The 15,639-nt window shown below is 42.3% G+C and overlaps 1 protein-coding gene across 2 annotated transcripts in view; it reads right to left on the reverse strand.

Moving 5' to 3' along the window:
- Window positions 1-1,945: 1,945 nt before the first annotated feature.
- LOC140730229 (uncharacterized) overlaps window positions 1,946-15,639 on the reverse strand; it is a 52,535-nt gene continuing 38,841 nt past the window's right edge. For both annotated transcript variants that reach the window (XM_073050402.1, XM_073050403.1), the window contains one exon: window positions 1,946-11,276. In XM_073050402.1, coding sequence (XP_072906503.1) covers window positions 9,180-11,258 — 2,079 coding nt within the window. In that variant the 5' untranslated portion in view covers window positions 11,259-11,276 and the 3' untranslated portion in view covers window positions 1,946-9,179. The remainder of the gene's footprint in view (window positions 11,277-15,639) is intronic.

The following is a 15,639-nucleotide window of genomic DNA, read 5'->3' on the forward strand; positions in this document are numbered from 1 at the left end:
TTGTGGGCAAAGGAAACACTTGAAAGATAATATTAAAATCACCCTGGAGAAATTGCATCTAAAAAATGCCAAGAGGGAACTTCGTTACATGGGAACGACCACTGCTGTGTCACAGAGAACAAGTGACAGCTGGAAAAGGAGAGAATGAATGACCCAAAGACCCAATCAGAAGAAACAAGCCTTATTCCAATGGTCCAATCAGCTGCAGGATCAGGCCACAGTGACACGGTTTCTTGTGGGTCGGTGCCGCTTGTTTACAAGTACAGAAGGGACAAGCAGGGTGGCCATTGTTGGGAGCAGGCCAGTGGTGAGACTGGGAGTGTCAGGCTTTGCTTCAAAGGAGGCTTTCACTTGAATGAGGCGCTGGCTCTGGGTAAGCTTCTGTTAAAATTCCTTTTTTTCTCTCCTACTCTACCTAGTGTAGTAAATGGTTGTTGTGTGTTCTTCATGTCAGAAGTTTGAGTCCTGAGAGAGGCACTTGCGAGGCCTCACCTTGAATATTGTGAACAGTTATGGTTCCTCATCCTTGTAATTATTATTATTTAACTTCTGTTGGCTCAGGCTGGTAAAACCTGAGATGCGGGCACCGCCAAGCACACTCATTTCCCAATCGCTATGAGCTTTTGGACAATTCTAGTCATGTTCAGTATCGTGGCTTTCTGGAGATTTACATAAATATATCTGCATAGGCATAATTGTTTAAAGCTCTTGTGTCATGACTTTGGGGTGATATCAGTTGTAGATACTACTATTGGGACAGTGCATACCCTGTTCGCGTTCCATAGTCTTTCAATTTCCTTTTTTAATTCAACATATTTCTGTTGTTTTTCACTTATCGATTTTGGTTTGTTATATGTATGGAATATTATTATTAAAATTAATCTTCAGCCCACTTCAGTATGGTCCTCTCTACCATGAGCTCTCATTTTCCACGACAAACTTTCATTATGCATCTTAATAAATGTAACTGAGTACCGTGTTTTCATCGGACCCACTCTATACAAAGCACTTCATTTTCATCACTTCCCTTTCAGAAAATCATTTTAAACTTCTCTCATTATTTCAAATTTTCCACAGTGCCCCGCAAAACTTCTTTTATTATTACTGCTAAATCGTTTTCCTGGAACTGACATTAAATGAAGTGGCCTGTAATTTGCTGGTGTTCGGAGGTGCCAGAGATTGGTCAGAATATAAACAATACTGATGAATAAATAAAAGCAGGATGTCACCCATGTTTTCACATCAAATCCACAAATCTGTTTGAGAATGATTAACAACTGGATTCTGACTCTGACATCATGGGAAAAGTAGAAAAATAATTTGAACCATAATTCCTCGTACACATCTGACTTTAAATGGTGCAAGAATCTGCCTCCAAGAGAACCACAACTTTATTGTTGGGTTTGGAGGCCTGTGGCCCTCAATGACCCAGAGAGCTCTGTTGGCTGGAATCAGGGCTTCCAGCTTTGGCTCCTGGTTGGATCACCCATACCAATCAGATCTAAGGGTAGAGGCAAGACTAAGAGTGGTCCACAGGTCCGCTCAGTTCAGGTGTTGAGCTCAGGGCTAACAACTTTGACTGGTAACACAGAATTGTTGCAGAAATAGCAATGAAGAATCCTTCTACATCAGAATGCAATGATATTCTTGAGTCTCCATTCGGGACTTGTGACTGACAATAGTGAAAATCGAGAGGAAGCTACTAACAAGAAGGAAGCACTGAACATTGTCAGAGATTGAGGAATTTCATTGCTGCCCTCATTGCCACTGGCGTAACGGGCAGTAAGTAAGTAATAATATTTCTGGGGACTTCAATGTCTTCTGAATGCACCACAGTTTATAACCTATTGTCCTCAGATTTGTAACTGGTTCAGATATCAGAACAAAAAAGTACATCAAAAGACGTGACCTGAGAATATTCAAGAATGAGGTCAAACACATCACATTTAGAATGAGAATAGTTTATTGAAAAGCAGGTACATTATATTCAATATATACTGGATTATTTTAAGCAAAATAGAATAAAGCTTTATCCAAGACAAGGGTAGCCCTGGGGTGACATGGGTTTGATTAAAGCAATCCACCAAGACCAGTTCCCATTCCACTGAGACTCGAACTAGAGGTCGTAGAGTAAGGGTGAAAGGTGAAATATTTGAGTGGGAACTTCTTCACTGAGTAGTGCAAGTATGGAATGGGACATCAGTGGAAGTGATCGCTATGGGTTTGTATCATAATCAGTTGTGGACGTTCAACCTTAGACTCCAATATCCAAATGGTTGATAATCATTAACATTAATTACTAATGGTTTATCCACCTCTGACCCAGGGATACACAACCACCAGATCCAGCCAGATCAATAAGCATTTTCCCCTTCTCTTTGTCCAGGTTCTGATCCAGTAAAACATTCCCAAACCACCTTGGTGACCCTCCCAGTGGGGACATTCATCCCTGTCCTGTATCATATCATAACAGTAAGTACTGATGTTAATGGGTACAGTTATTTTACTCTTGCTGGAGGCTCTGAGTCTCCAGGAGGTACAGCAGTGTGTCATGGAGATTACAGCTTGGCTCACCCTTGTTTAATGAAGATTTCATCAACATGTGTACATTGAAGGTAATTTCAGCTGTTCCTCTTCAACTCAGACTGCAAACTTATAAATATTCAATAGTATTCAAGAAGAATGAATCAAAAGTATTTTGGTGGGTGACTTGTTTAAAAGCTATTAATTTTTAACATTTTTAACATAGAAATGAATAAAATTTAAACAGGAGAAATTCTGCAGGTGCTGGAAGTTTAAACCTAATGCACAGCAACACCAAACTGTGGAGGAACTGAGCAGGTTAGGCAGCATCTTTGGAAATGAATGAACTGTCGACAGTTTAGCCTGAGACCTCTCCTCAGGACTGGAAAGGAAGTGGGCAGACACTAGAATAAAAACGTGGAGGGAGAGGATGGAAGACAGTTGGAAGTTGACAGGTGGGTAGGAAAGGAGAGAAGTGTGGACCATAGGAGAAAGGCCAGAAGAAGAGTGAAGAGGGGATGGAATGATTTCTTAAGCCAAACAATTCTTTCTCTCCCCCTTCTTCTATTCCCCACTCTGGCCTCTGACATCTTCTTCCTTGCTTATTACCTCTTCCTTCCCATTCTCCATTGGTCCATTCTCCTCTCTTATCACATTCCAGTAACCAAACATCATGACCACAATGCTCGGCAGAGCAACACAGAACATGGCAATTGATGAAGTAACAAGAGAACGACAAGCCCCTTTCCTCTCTCCCACCTGTGTACACACACACACACACACACACACACACACACACACACACACACACACACACACACACACACACACACACACACACACACACACACACACACACACACACACACACACACACACACACACACACACACACACACCCTCCAGTGGGTTCACAGACACTGGGCCATCGCCTCCCCAGTGGACTATCACAGAATCACAGACTCAACCCTCCATCGGAGGATACATGATGATAATGATCAGTTAATAAAAGGGGCAGAACAATGACAGATGGAACTTAATCCCAGCGGGGTGAGATGCGCTAAGGAGAATGAATAGGAGTGGCACAAACAAACAAACAGTACACCTTAGAGTTACTGGTGATGGACAATTAAATGCTGGCACCCGTAAAGCCCACAGCCTTGACTAAATATGAAATAGTAAAAATAGCTTGTTCCAGAGTGAATGTTGATGATTGATCCTGGTAAACTAGAGTGTCAATGAACACTATAAACCAGTGCAGAGAAGCCGCTGGGGATGTCCAACAGTGTACAAACATTCCCAGATGATCTGAGCAATGCACACAAGTCCAGGAGAATCAGATTGCTGCAGATCCTCCTAATGGAGGAGTCTAAGATCAGACAAACAACCTCAGAATAGAAGGATGCCCCACTTAGAAAAGAGATGAGGAGGAACATATTCAGCCAGAGGGTGGGGAATCTGGAATTCATTGTCACAGACAGCTGTGGAGACCTAATAACTGTGAATACTTAAAATGGAGATTGATATGTTCTTGATTAGTATGGGGTCAAAAGTCGCAGGGAGAAGTCATGAGAATGGGGTTGAGAGGAATAGTCAATAAATTAGCCATGATGGAATGGTGGAGCAGACTTGGTGGGCTGAATGGCATAACTCTGTTCCTATGTCTTGTGGTCTTTTGCACTTAAAGTAATGAAGCAGGTCTGAGTGGAGTCTTGCATAATGTTTAAATGTCATTTAAAGTTTCCCACTCACACTAAAGCCGAGGGATCCAATTACATCCAGGCCATTGTCTATTCAATGACCTGGAAGCAGATGGATCCCTATCATTATCATATTATTATTCTGTCAATCAGGTATGACATCACGGTGAAGAAGAGAACTGTCTTAGCCCAGTTTTCTGTCCATCTATATAATCTAGCATCACTGAATGCAGCACTTTCTCCCCTTAATGTCTGCCATGTCACATGATAAAATAGGTCGTAATCAGCATAGTTTCCTTAAGGTAAAACTTAGCCTGACAAATCTTGAATTTCTTTGTAGAAATAAGATGCAGGATAGACAAAGGAGAATCGGTTGATGTTATATACTTGGATTTTCAGAAGGCATTTAACAAGGTGCCACACTTGATGCTGCTGAACAAGCTACAAGCCCATGGTATTACAGGAAAGATTCTAGCATGGAAAAAGCAGTGGCTGAGATGCAGGAGGCAAATAATGGGAATAACGCAAGCATTTTCTGACTGGCTACCAGTGAGTAGTGGTTTTCCACAGGGGTCTATGTTGTGACTGATTCTTACTAAGTTAAATGTCAATGAATTGCATGATGGAATTGATGGATTTCTTGCAAATTTTGCAGACAATATGAAGATAGGTGCAGGGGTACGTGGTTTTGAGGAAATAGGGAGGCTACGTAAGGACTTGGATTAAGAAAATGGGATAGAAGTGGTAGATGGAATACAGTGTCAGGAAGGGTCTGGTGAAGCACTTTGTAGAAGAAATGAAATGGTTAACTGTTTTCTAAATGAAGGGAAAAATACAAAAATCTGAGGCATAATGAGATTTGGTAGTGTCTGCTGTTGAGGGGGATGAACACAGGGGTACTCTGTTCTTGCTCCTTAAGCCCTTTCCTCTTCCTGACTGACACCCATCCTCCTGCGTCCTGCACCTTGAGTGTAACTACCACTCTATGTGTCCTGCCTAACACCCCTTCAGCCTCCCAAATGCTGAGAGTTTATAAAACACTGGTGAGGCTTCACCTGGACTATTATGTGTACTCTTGGGCACCTTATCTTTGAAAGGGCGTGCTAACACTGGACAAAGTTCAAAGGAGGTTCACAAAATGATTCCAGGATTGATCGGTTTGTCATATGAAGAGTGTTTACCGACTCTGGGTAATGTATGGCAATGAGGAGGAATTTCTTTAGCCAGAGAGTCTGAATCTTTATAATTCATTGCCACATGACATGTACTTAAGGCAAAGGTTGAGTGATTCTTGATTGGTCAGGGCATGATGGGATATGCGAGGAAGGCAGAAAATTGGGGCTGAGAGGAAAAATGGATCAGCCATGATGAAATGGCACGGCAGACTTGATAGGCCAAATGACCTTCAGCCACCAGCCACTCCCAATCAAATCCTGTCATTGATACCTGGACATATGATGTTGTAGCTATTAGGGAAACATGGTTGCAGGAGGGGTATGTTTGGCAAATAAATATTCCTGAATGTCATTGCCTCAGGTGTGATAGAATTGGAGGGACAAGAGGGGGAGTTGTTGCATTGCTTGTCAGAGAAAATATTACAGCAGTGCTCTGGCAGGATAGATTAGAGGGCTATTTGGGTGGAATTGAGGAATGAGAAAGGTGTAGTAACACTTACAGGGATGTATTAGGGCCCACATAATGGGGAGCAAGAACTGGAGGAGCAAATTTGTAAGGAGATAGCAGATATTTGTAGTAAGCACAAGGTTGTGATTGTGGGAGATTTTAATTTTCCACACATAGACTGGGAAGCCCATTCTGTAAAAGGGCTGGATGGCTTGGAGTCAGTAAAATGTGTGCAGGATAGTTTTTGCAGTAATACATAGAGGTACCAACTAGAGAAGGGGCAGTGTTGGATCTCCTGTTAGGGAATGAGGTAGGTCGGGTGATGGAGGTATGTGTTGGCGCGCACTTTGGGTCCAGTGATCACAATGCCATCAGTTTCAATACAATTATGGAATAGAACTGGACCCAGGGTTGAGATTTTTGGTTGGAGAAAGGCTAACTTTGAGGAGATGCGAAAGGATTTAGTAGGAGTGGATTGGGACAATTTGTTTTATGGGAAGGATGTAATAGAGAAAAGGAGGTCATTTAAAGGTGAAATTTTGAGGGTACAGAATCCTAACATTCCTGTTAGGTTGAAAGGAAAGGTTAAATGTTTGAGAGAGCCATGATTTTCAAGAGATATTGGAAACTTGGTTTGGAAAAAGAGAGATATCTGCAATAAATATAGGCAGCATGGAGTAAATGAGGTGCTTGAGGAATATAAAGAATATAAAAAGAATCTTAAGAAAAAAATTAGAAAAGCTAAAAGATACAAGGTTTCTTTTACAAGTAAGGTGAAAATAAATACAAAGGGTTTCTACAGTTATACTAATAGCAAAAGGATAGTGAAGGATAAAATTGGTCCCTTAGAGAATCAGAGTGGACAGCTATATGTGGAGCCAAAAGAGATGGGGGAGATTTTGAACAATTTCTTCTATTTAGTATTCACTAAGGAGACAGATGTTAAATTGTGTAAGGTAAGGAAAACAAGTAGAGAAATTTGTGGAAACTCTGATGATTAAAGAGGAGGAAGTACTGGTGCTTTTAAGGAGTAAAAATTGGATAAATCTCCAGGTCCTGACAGGATATTCCCAAGGATCTTGTGGGAAGTTAGTGTAGAAATGGCTGGGGCTTTGACAGAAATATTTGAAATGTCATTAGAAATGGGGATGGTGCTGGAGTATTGGCGTATTGCTTATGTTGTTCCATTGTTTAAAAATGGCTCTAAGAGTAAACCTAGCAATTATCGACCTGTAAGTTTGACGTCAGTTGTGGGTAAATTAATGGAAAGTATTCTTGGAGATGGTATATATAATTATCTGGATAGACAGGGTCTGATTAGGAACAGTCAACATGGATTTATGCGTGGAAGGTCATATTTGACAAATCTTATTGAATTTTTTGAAGAGGTTACTAGGAAAGTTGATGAGGGTAAAGCAGCAGATGTCATCTATATGGACTTCAGTAAGGCCTTTGACAAGGTTCCACACAGAAGGTTAGTTAGGAAGGCTCAATCGTTAAGTATTAATATTGAAGTAGTAAAATGGATTCAACAGTGGCTGGATGGGAGATGCCAGAGAGTAGTGGTGGATAACTGTTTGTCAAGTTTGGAGGCCGGTGACTAGTGGTGTGCCCCAGGGATCTGTACTGGGTCCAATGTTGTTTGTCATATACATTAATGATCTGGATGACGGGGTGGTAAATTGGATTAGTAAGTATGCAGATGATACTAAGATAGGTGATGTTGTGGATAATGAAGTAGGTTTTCAAAGCTTGCAGAGAGATTTAGGCCAGTTAGAAGAGTGGGCTGAAAGATGGCAGATGGAGTTTAATGCTGATAAGTGTGAGGTGCTACATTTTGGTAGGAATAATCCAAATAGGACATCCATGGTAAATGGTAGGGCATTGAAGAATGCAGTAGAATAGAGTGTTCTAGGAATAATGGTGCATTGTTCCCTGAAGGTGGAATCTCATGTGGATAGGGTGGTGAAGAAAGCTTTTGGTATGCTGGTCTTTATAAATCAGGGCACTGAGTATAGGAGTTGGGATGTAATGTTAAAATTGTACAAGGCATTGGTAAGGCTGAATTTGGAGTATTGTGTACAGTTCTGTTCATTGAATTATAGGAAAGTTGTCAACAAAATAGAGAGAGTACAGAAGAGATTTACTAGAATGTTACCTGGGTTTCAGCACCTAAGTTACAGAGAAAGGTTGAACAAGTTAGATCTTCATTCTTTGGAGCATAGAAGGTTGAGGGGTATGATAGAGGTATTTAAAATTATGAGGGGGATAGATAGAGTTGATATGGATAGGCTTTTTCCATTGAGAGTAGGGGAGATTCAAACAAGAGGACATGAGTTGAGATTTAGGGGGCAAAAGTTTAGGGGTAACATGAGGGGGAACTTCTTTACTGAGAGAGTGGTAGCTGTGTGGAACGAGCTTCCAGTAGAAGTGGTAGATGCAGGTTAGATATTGTCATTTAAAGTAAAATTGGATAGGTATATGGACAGGAAAGGAATGGAGGGTAATGGGCTGAGTGCAAGTCAGTGGGACCAGGTGAGAGTAAGCGTTCGGCATGGACTAGAAGGGCCGAGATGGCCTCTTTCTGTGCTGTAATTGTTATATGGTTATATCTATCATCAGCTGCAGCACAATCAACCCTCCAGTGTCCCTCCCAATCCTGCCTCTGACTTTACCGAGACTGTCTCCACAGCTCACTTCTTCCACAATCCCACGCCAGGAAATGAGCAAGGAAGGCACTTGGCCATTAGCCCACATCCCCAGCTTTGAGGACAGGGTAATAACGGGGGCCATTAAGAGAAATTTACTTGGGGAATGGTTTGGATGTCCATATTTTGGGAGATTGGGAGGAAAAGGAGCACTCCGTGTTTTCTTACGATACCAGATCTAATGACAGCAGAGCAGAACAAATGGTACAGCTTTGGTAAATATTCCACAGTCTGAGGGAGAAATGCACTTCAGGGCTGATGTCAGAAAACTCCCTCACAGGCTGCTGTGGATTCAGGAGGGAACTTCAAACAAGTGGGTCATTACTCCCCAGGGGTGAGTACATGAGATGGGCAGGGGGTCAAAGTAACAGAGACAGAAGCCTTCAGAATTGTTTCACAAAGCCAAGGCATGGTGGAGAGGTAATCAAGAGTTCATTTGGATGGAGAAACAAGTAATGTCTCTCAAACTGAACTATTGAAAGCTGCTGTTATCCATGTAACCTCCTGCCTCCTTTACCAGGGAAGTGTAACCTCTCCTTACTAAAAGCCAATCAAGATACCATCAATAAATGACAATGATCTCTGGGAAACGCTGGAAAGTTGGAGTGTGTGAGGAAAGGGCTTGTTAAATGTAATTATTCAAGGTCTCTTCCGATATTTCCTCAATTGCTGCCTGTGTGCCTGCTTGCACAGCATCTTCAATTTCTTTAATTTCTTCTGATGTGGCAGGGGGTAGCAAAGCCTTCACACTGTTTTGAATTCTGTCTATTCTTGCCTGCACACGCATTTCATACTGTGCTTTGTTCTCCTTTACAAGATCTACAATGGCTTTCGCTGCTTCACCACAGTCTGAACTAAACTTATCACGCTCCCGTGCAAATTTAGTGATTTCTCGATTTGGGTCGAGGCCCATTAATTTCCCTAGGCTGTTGACCCGGTCCATCAGATGTTGGGTGGAGACCTGCACGTATGTTTCAGCGATCATGTGGACAAGGCTTGCAATATTAGTGGCTTGAGAGATCTCTGTGTACAACATGTCCTGGATCAGTTGGTTTTGTGAATAGCCGGAGGAAGACTTTTCACTGTACTGTATGAATTTGTGAAGTGATGGGTTCAGGGCACATTCGATCAGGTTTGACATCATGGTGAAGAAGAGAACCATCTTACCCCATTGTTCTTTCACACGGCCCAATGCGTCCAATCCCTTCAGAAGCATCTCTACAGTTTTATCAAAATCTATTTCCTGAACTTTACAGCTCTTCAGAGTCTCCAGGACCTCTTGTAGTTCCTCATTATTCTTCTTTATATTCTCAAAGCTTTTCTCATACATCTCCTGTGCAGCTCGTAGCTGTGCTGAAGACTGTTCCACTTTGATTCTGGCATTGAGACTGGCTGTCTGTAAAGCAGTGGGACCCTCTCCTAGGTCAGCTTGAGACATGTGTGGTGGAGTGGCTGTTACACCCATGGTCCCTACCTTTGTCTTGCAGTGTGAGGTGAACCTGATTGTCTCCTGCATCACATTTTTTATCTTCTTAGCTAGACTGGCCATTGCCACTTCATCAGACTTTTGTAAGGTTTGCAGCTCCACACATATTTCAATTCCTGATTTACAGATCTTCAGGGCTGTATCCTTCTCAGGGCAATCCCCTCCTTTTTCTGCCTCTTTCTTCAATTGTTCCAAGTTCTGTTTACACAAACTTAACATTTCTGTTCCATCCTCACTGTTCAGTTTCTTCAAGTCAATTTTCTTATCCTGGGTCTGGAAGAGATAAAGCTGTTGTATAGGAAACTGCAGGATCTCTCCTTTATAAATGATATTATTCTCAATGACTTTAGCATTGCTAGCAGATTTGGAACTGACTGCAGCTGTTACAGTATTGCTCATTTTAGAGAACATTGACTTGACAAATCCCAGACTGACTAATGAACTGACACTATTGACAAATGTTTCTGTTATTGACATTCCCACAGCATTCCAGCCAACTGGAATGGAATCCATGCTGGATTTGTATTCTTTATTTGCATCATCCAATTGCTTTTCCATTTTTTGGTGGTACCCGTTCAGAATTTCTTTTGCCTGTATTGCAGATTTCTCCTTCATTTCAGCCAGTTCCTTTTTGATTTTTATTTCATGTAATTGTTGCTCATACACTCCTTTCGAGCTTGTACAGGCCTCCAATAGTTCATTGATGAGATGGATGACCCCAATGAACTTCTGCTCTACAGCTGTGGCCAGCTCCAAGCATTTATCTGCAGTGGATTTGATGTTGTTCAGAGGAATCGGTAGGAAAGTTTCAGTGACCTTTGGATCTTTCTGCATGAGGAACTTCACGACATCTCTCATGTCAGTGGGGACGTTCACAGCGAGAAGCCGGATTTGATCCATGTTCTTGTGGGCTTGCTGAAAAGCCTCCCAGCCCTCGTTGCTCACTTGCACTAAAGAGGCACGGAATGATTTGGGATATTTCATGTACTTAAACCCTCCGTTGGGCACCATCTTGTCAATTGCAAAGTCCTCTCCTGCAGAAAGGAATATAATTTCCCCTAAGATGGCAATAGAGAGTGGGCCAGGCATCAGAAACTGTTCCCAGTTACTGTATGGCTGCAACATCAAAGCATTGTCCTCCCTGACATCAGATGCTTTGGTGATGTCCCTCACAGCCTTCTTTATAGCAGTAACAGATGTATATTCCCAAGTTGCCATGGTGACCCTCCTCTTCTCCTGCAAGGGAAATAGGAGTTGTAAATATGGGATGTTACAGGGGTCAATTTTGTGGCACCACTCACCCCCCACCCCCACCCAATGACAGAGTGACTCACAGACAGGAGTAATCTACATCCTCCTGATCTCTACTGGAAGGGTGTTGGGATGTCCTGGTGACTGGGGATCTCACTGAATTACCTAATAGCTCAATCTGTGGGTTCAGCTGTTTACAGAGGCAAAGGAGAGAGGTGAAATAGGAGATGTAATAGCTCACTAGCATTTTTCACTTCTTTTTAACATTAAGCTCATCCACAGCAACCTGCTGGATTGTTAACATTTTGGTGATGATGGTTTTCTATCCAAAATTTAGCATTGGGTTTTGCAATTACAGCTTAAGTTAGGTTTGTACTTTTATTCTCCTTGATATTTTAATCTCTCTCTCTCCCAGTGTAGAGTGACCTCCTGCTTCAAAACATCCACCATTGTCCCTGTACCTAAGACCAAGGTAACATTTCTGAGCAAATGGTGTCCTGTCCCACTCTCCTCAATGATAAGTAAATACTTTGAGAGGCAGGTCAAGGACTACATCTGCGGCACGCTACCACCCAAACTGGACCCCCTACAATATGCCTACTGACACAACCAATTGACAGATGACACAATAGCCACAGCTCTTAACATTGTCCATATACATCTGGAGAAGAAGGATGCATATGTGAGAATGCTGTTAGACCATAAGATATAGGAGCAGAAATAGGCCATTTGGCCCATCGAATCTGCTCTGCCATTCAATCATGGGTGGATCCAATTCTTCCAGTCATTCCTACTCCCGTGCTTTCACCCCATACCCTTTGATGCCCTGGCTAATCAAGAACCTATCTAATACTCCCAATGACTTGGCCTCCACTGCTGCTCATGGCAACAAATTCCACAGATTTGCCACCATCCGATTGAAGTAATTTCTCCATGTCTCTGTTCTAAAAGGACGTCCTTCAATCCTGAAGTTGTGCCCTCTTGTCCTAGAATCCACTACCATGGGAAATAACTTTACCATATCTAATTTGTTCAGGCCTTTTAACATTCGGAATGCTTCTATACAATTCCACCTCATTCTCCTGAACTCCAGGGAATACAGCCCAAGAGCTGTCATACATTCCTCATACGGTAACCCTTTCATTCCTGGAAGCATTCTCATGAATCTTCACTGAACCCTTTCCAATGTCAGTATATCCTTTCTAAAATAAGGAGCCCAAAATTGCACACAATACTCCAAGTGTAGTCTCACGAGCACCTTATAAAGCCTCAACATCACATCCCGGCTCTTATACTGTATTCTATACCTCTAGAAAATGAATGCCAACATTGCATTTGCCTTCTTCACAACCAACTCAACTTTTGGAGGTTAACCTTTAGGGTAACCTGCACAAGGACTCCCAAGTCTCTTTGCATCTCTGCACTTTGAATTCTCTCCCCATCTAAATAATAGTCTGCCCGTTTATTTCTTCCATCAAAGTGCATGACCGTACACTTTTCAACATTGTATTTCATATGCCACTTCTTTGCCCATTTCCCTAAACTATCTGAGTCTCTCTGCAGGCTGTCTGTTTCCTCAACACTACCTGCTCCTCCACCTATCTTGGTATCACTGGCAAATCTAGCCACAAAGCCATTAATACCATACTCCAAATCACTGCTATACATTGTAAAAAGCAGCAGTCCCAAAACCAACCCCTGTGGAACTCCACTGGTAACAGGCAGCCAGCCAGAATAGGATCCTTTTATTCCTACTCTGTTTTCTGCCAATGCTCCACCCACACTAGTAACTTCCCTGTAATTCCATGGGGTCTTATCTTGCTAAGCAGCCTCATGTGCAGCACCTTGTCAAAGGCCTTCTGAAAATCCAAGTACACCACATCTACTGCATCTCCTTTGTCTACTCTGCTTGTAACTTCCTCAAAAAATTGCAGGTTTGTCAGGCAGCATTCTTCTTTCAGGAAACCATGCTGAGTTCGGCCTGTCTTGTCATATGCCTCTAGATACCCCATGATCTCATCTTTGACAATCGACTCCAACAACTTCCCAACCACCAATGTCAAGCTAACAGGTCTATAATTTCCTTTTTGCTTCCTTGTCCCCTTCTTAAATAGGGAGTGACATTTGCAATCTTCCAGTCTTCTGGAACCATGCCAGAATCTATTGACTTTTGAAAGATCATTGCTAATGCCTCCGCAATCTCCACAGTTACTTCCTTCAGAATATGAGCGTGCATTCCACCTGGTCCAGGAGATTTATCTACCTTTAGATTATTCAGCTTCCTGAGTACTTTCTCTGTCGTAATTGTGACTGCGCACACTTCTCTTCCCTGACACCCTTGAGTGTCCGGTATACTGCTGATGTCTTCCTCAGTGAAGACTGATGCAAAATACTTGTTCAGTTCCTCCGCCATCTCCTTATCTCCCATTACAATTTATCCAGCATCATTTTATTTTGGTCCTATATCTACTCTCACCTGCCTCTTACTCTTTATATACTTGAAAAAGCTTTTAGTATCCTCTTTGATATTATTTGCTAGCTTCCTTTCATAGTTCATCTTAGTTTCCTTTTGTAAGCTTTTGAAAACTTCCAAATCTTCTGACTTCCAACTAATTTTTGCTTCCTTGTATGCCCTCTCCTTTGCTTTTACTTTGGCTTTGACTTCTCTTGTCAGCCACGGTTGCATCCTTTTTCCATTTGAAAATTTCTTCTTTTTTGGTATATATCTGTCTTGCTCCTTCCTCACTTCTCGCATAAACTCCAGCCACTGCTGCTCTGCTGTCTTTCCCGCTAGTGTCCCTTTCCAGTCAATTTTGGCCAGTTCCTCTCTCATGCCACTGTCATTTCCTTTACTCCACTGAAATACCGACACATTGGATTTCAGCTTCTCTTTCTCAAATTTCACAGTGAACTCAGTCATGTTATGATCACTGCCTCCTAAGGGTTCCTTCACTTCCATCTCTCTAATCACCTCTGGTTCATTACACAATACCCAATCCAGTACAGCCAATCCCCTAGTGGGCTCAACAACAAGCTGTTCTAAAAAGCCATCTCATAGACATTCTACAAATTCTCTCTCTTGAGATCCAGTGCCGACCTGATTTTCCCAATCCACTTGCATGTTAAAATCCTCCACAATTAACCTAACACTGCCCTTCTGGCAAGCCTTTTCAATTTCCTGTTGTAATTTGTAGTCCACATCACTGCAGCTGTTCGGAGGCCTGTATATAACTGCCATCAGGGTCCTTTTACCCCTGCGATTTCTTAGCTCAACCCATATTCTGCACCTTCCAATCCTATGTCGCCTCTTTCTAATGATTTAATATCATTTCTTACCATTAAAGCCACACCACCCCCTCTGCCTGCCTGCCTATCCTTCCGATACACCGTGTATCCTTGGACGTTCAGCTCCCAGAGACATGCATCCTTTAGCCATGTCTCAGTGATGGCCACAATATCATACCTGCCAAGCTGTAGCTGTATGACAAGATCATCTACCTTATTCCTTATGCAGTGTGCATTTAAATATAACACTTTAAGAACAGTATTTAGTACTTTTTGCTTTGATTGCACTGCAACTCATCCCAATGGCTGCAAATTTGCCCCATCACCTGCCTGTCCTTCCTGACATCTTTACTGCTCACTAACTTAGATTTATTTCTGTTTTCCCCCTCCTCCACTCTATCATTCCAGTTCCCATTCCCCTGCCAAATTAGTTTAAACACCCCCTAACTGCTGTATTAAACCTTCCCACCAGGATATTGGACCCCTTTGGGTTCAGGTGTAACCCATCCTTTTTGAACAGGTCTTACTTCCCCCAGAAGAGATCCGAATGATCCAGGAATCTGAAGCCCTGCCCCCTGCACCAGTCTCTCAGACACGCATTGAATTAAATCATTGAAACATAGTTTTCTCCCATTTCCCAGTACTCTGTCCATGGTCTGACAGCTAATGGCTGTCCAGATGTATTCTAGAACCTGTTCATGTGTAGTAAGAGTCTTTGCCTTCATCCCCCTCTCCAGTGCTATACCTCTGAGCTTAAGTCTCCTGCTTCTCTTATATCCCTTCAGGCACTAACCAATCAAAAAAAAAAAAGAATCTATCAACCTCTGCCTTAAGTATACAGATAGACTTCACCTCCATAGCTGCTTGTGGCGAAGAATTCCACAGATTCATCACTCTCTGGCTAAAGGAATTCCACCTCATCTCACATTCTGAAAGGACGCCCCTCTATTCTGAGGATGTGTCCGTATGGTCTTAGGCTCTCCCACCACAGGAAACATCCTCTCCATACCCACTCATTGAGCCCTTTCACTATTCAATAGGTTTCAATGAGATCACCTCTCAT

Source organism: Hemitrygon akajei, chromosome 7 (genome assembly GCF_048418815.1).
Source record: "Hemitrygon akajei chromosome 7, sHemAka1.3, whole genome shotgun sequence".
Classification (NCBI taxonomy): Eukaryota; Metazoa; Chordata; class Chondrichthyes; order Myliobatiformes; family Dasyatidae; genus Hemitrygon; species Hemitrygon akajei.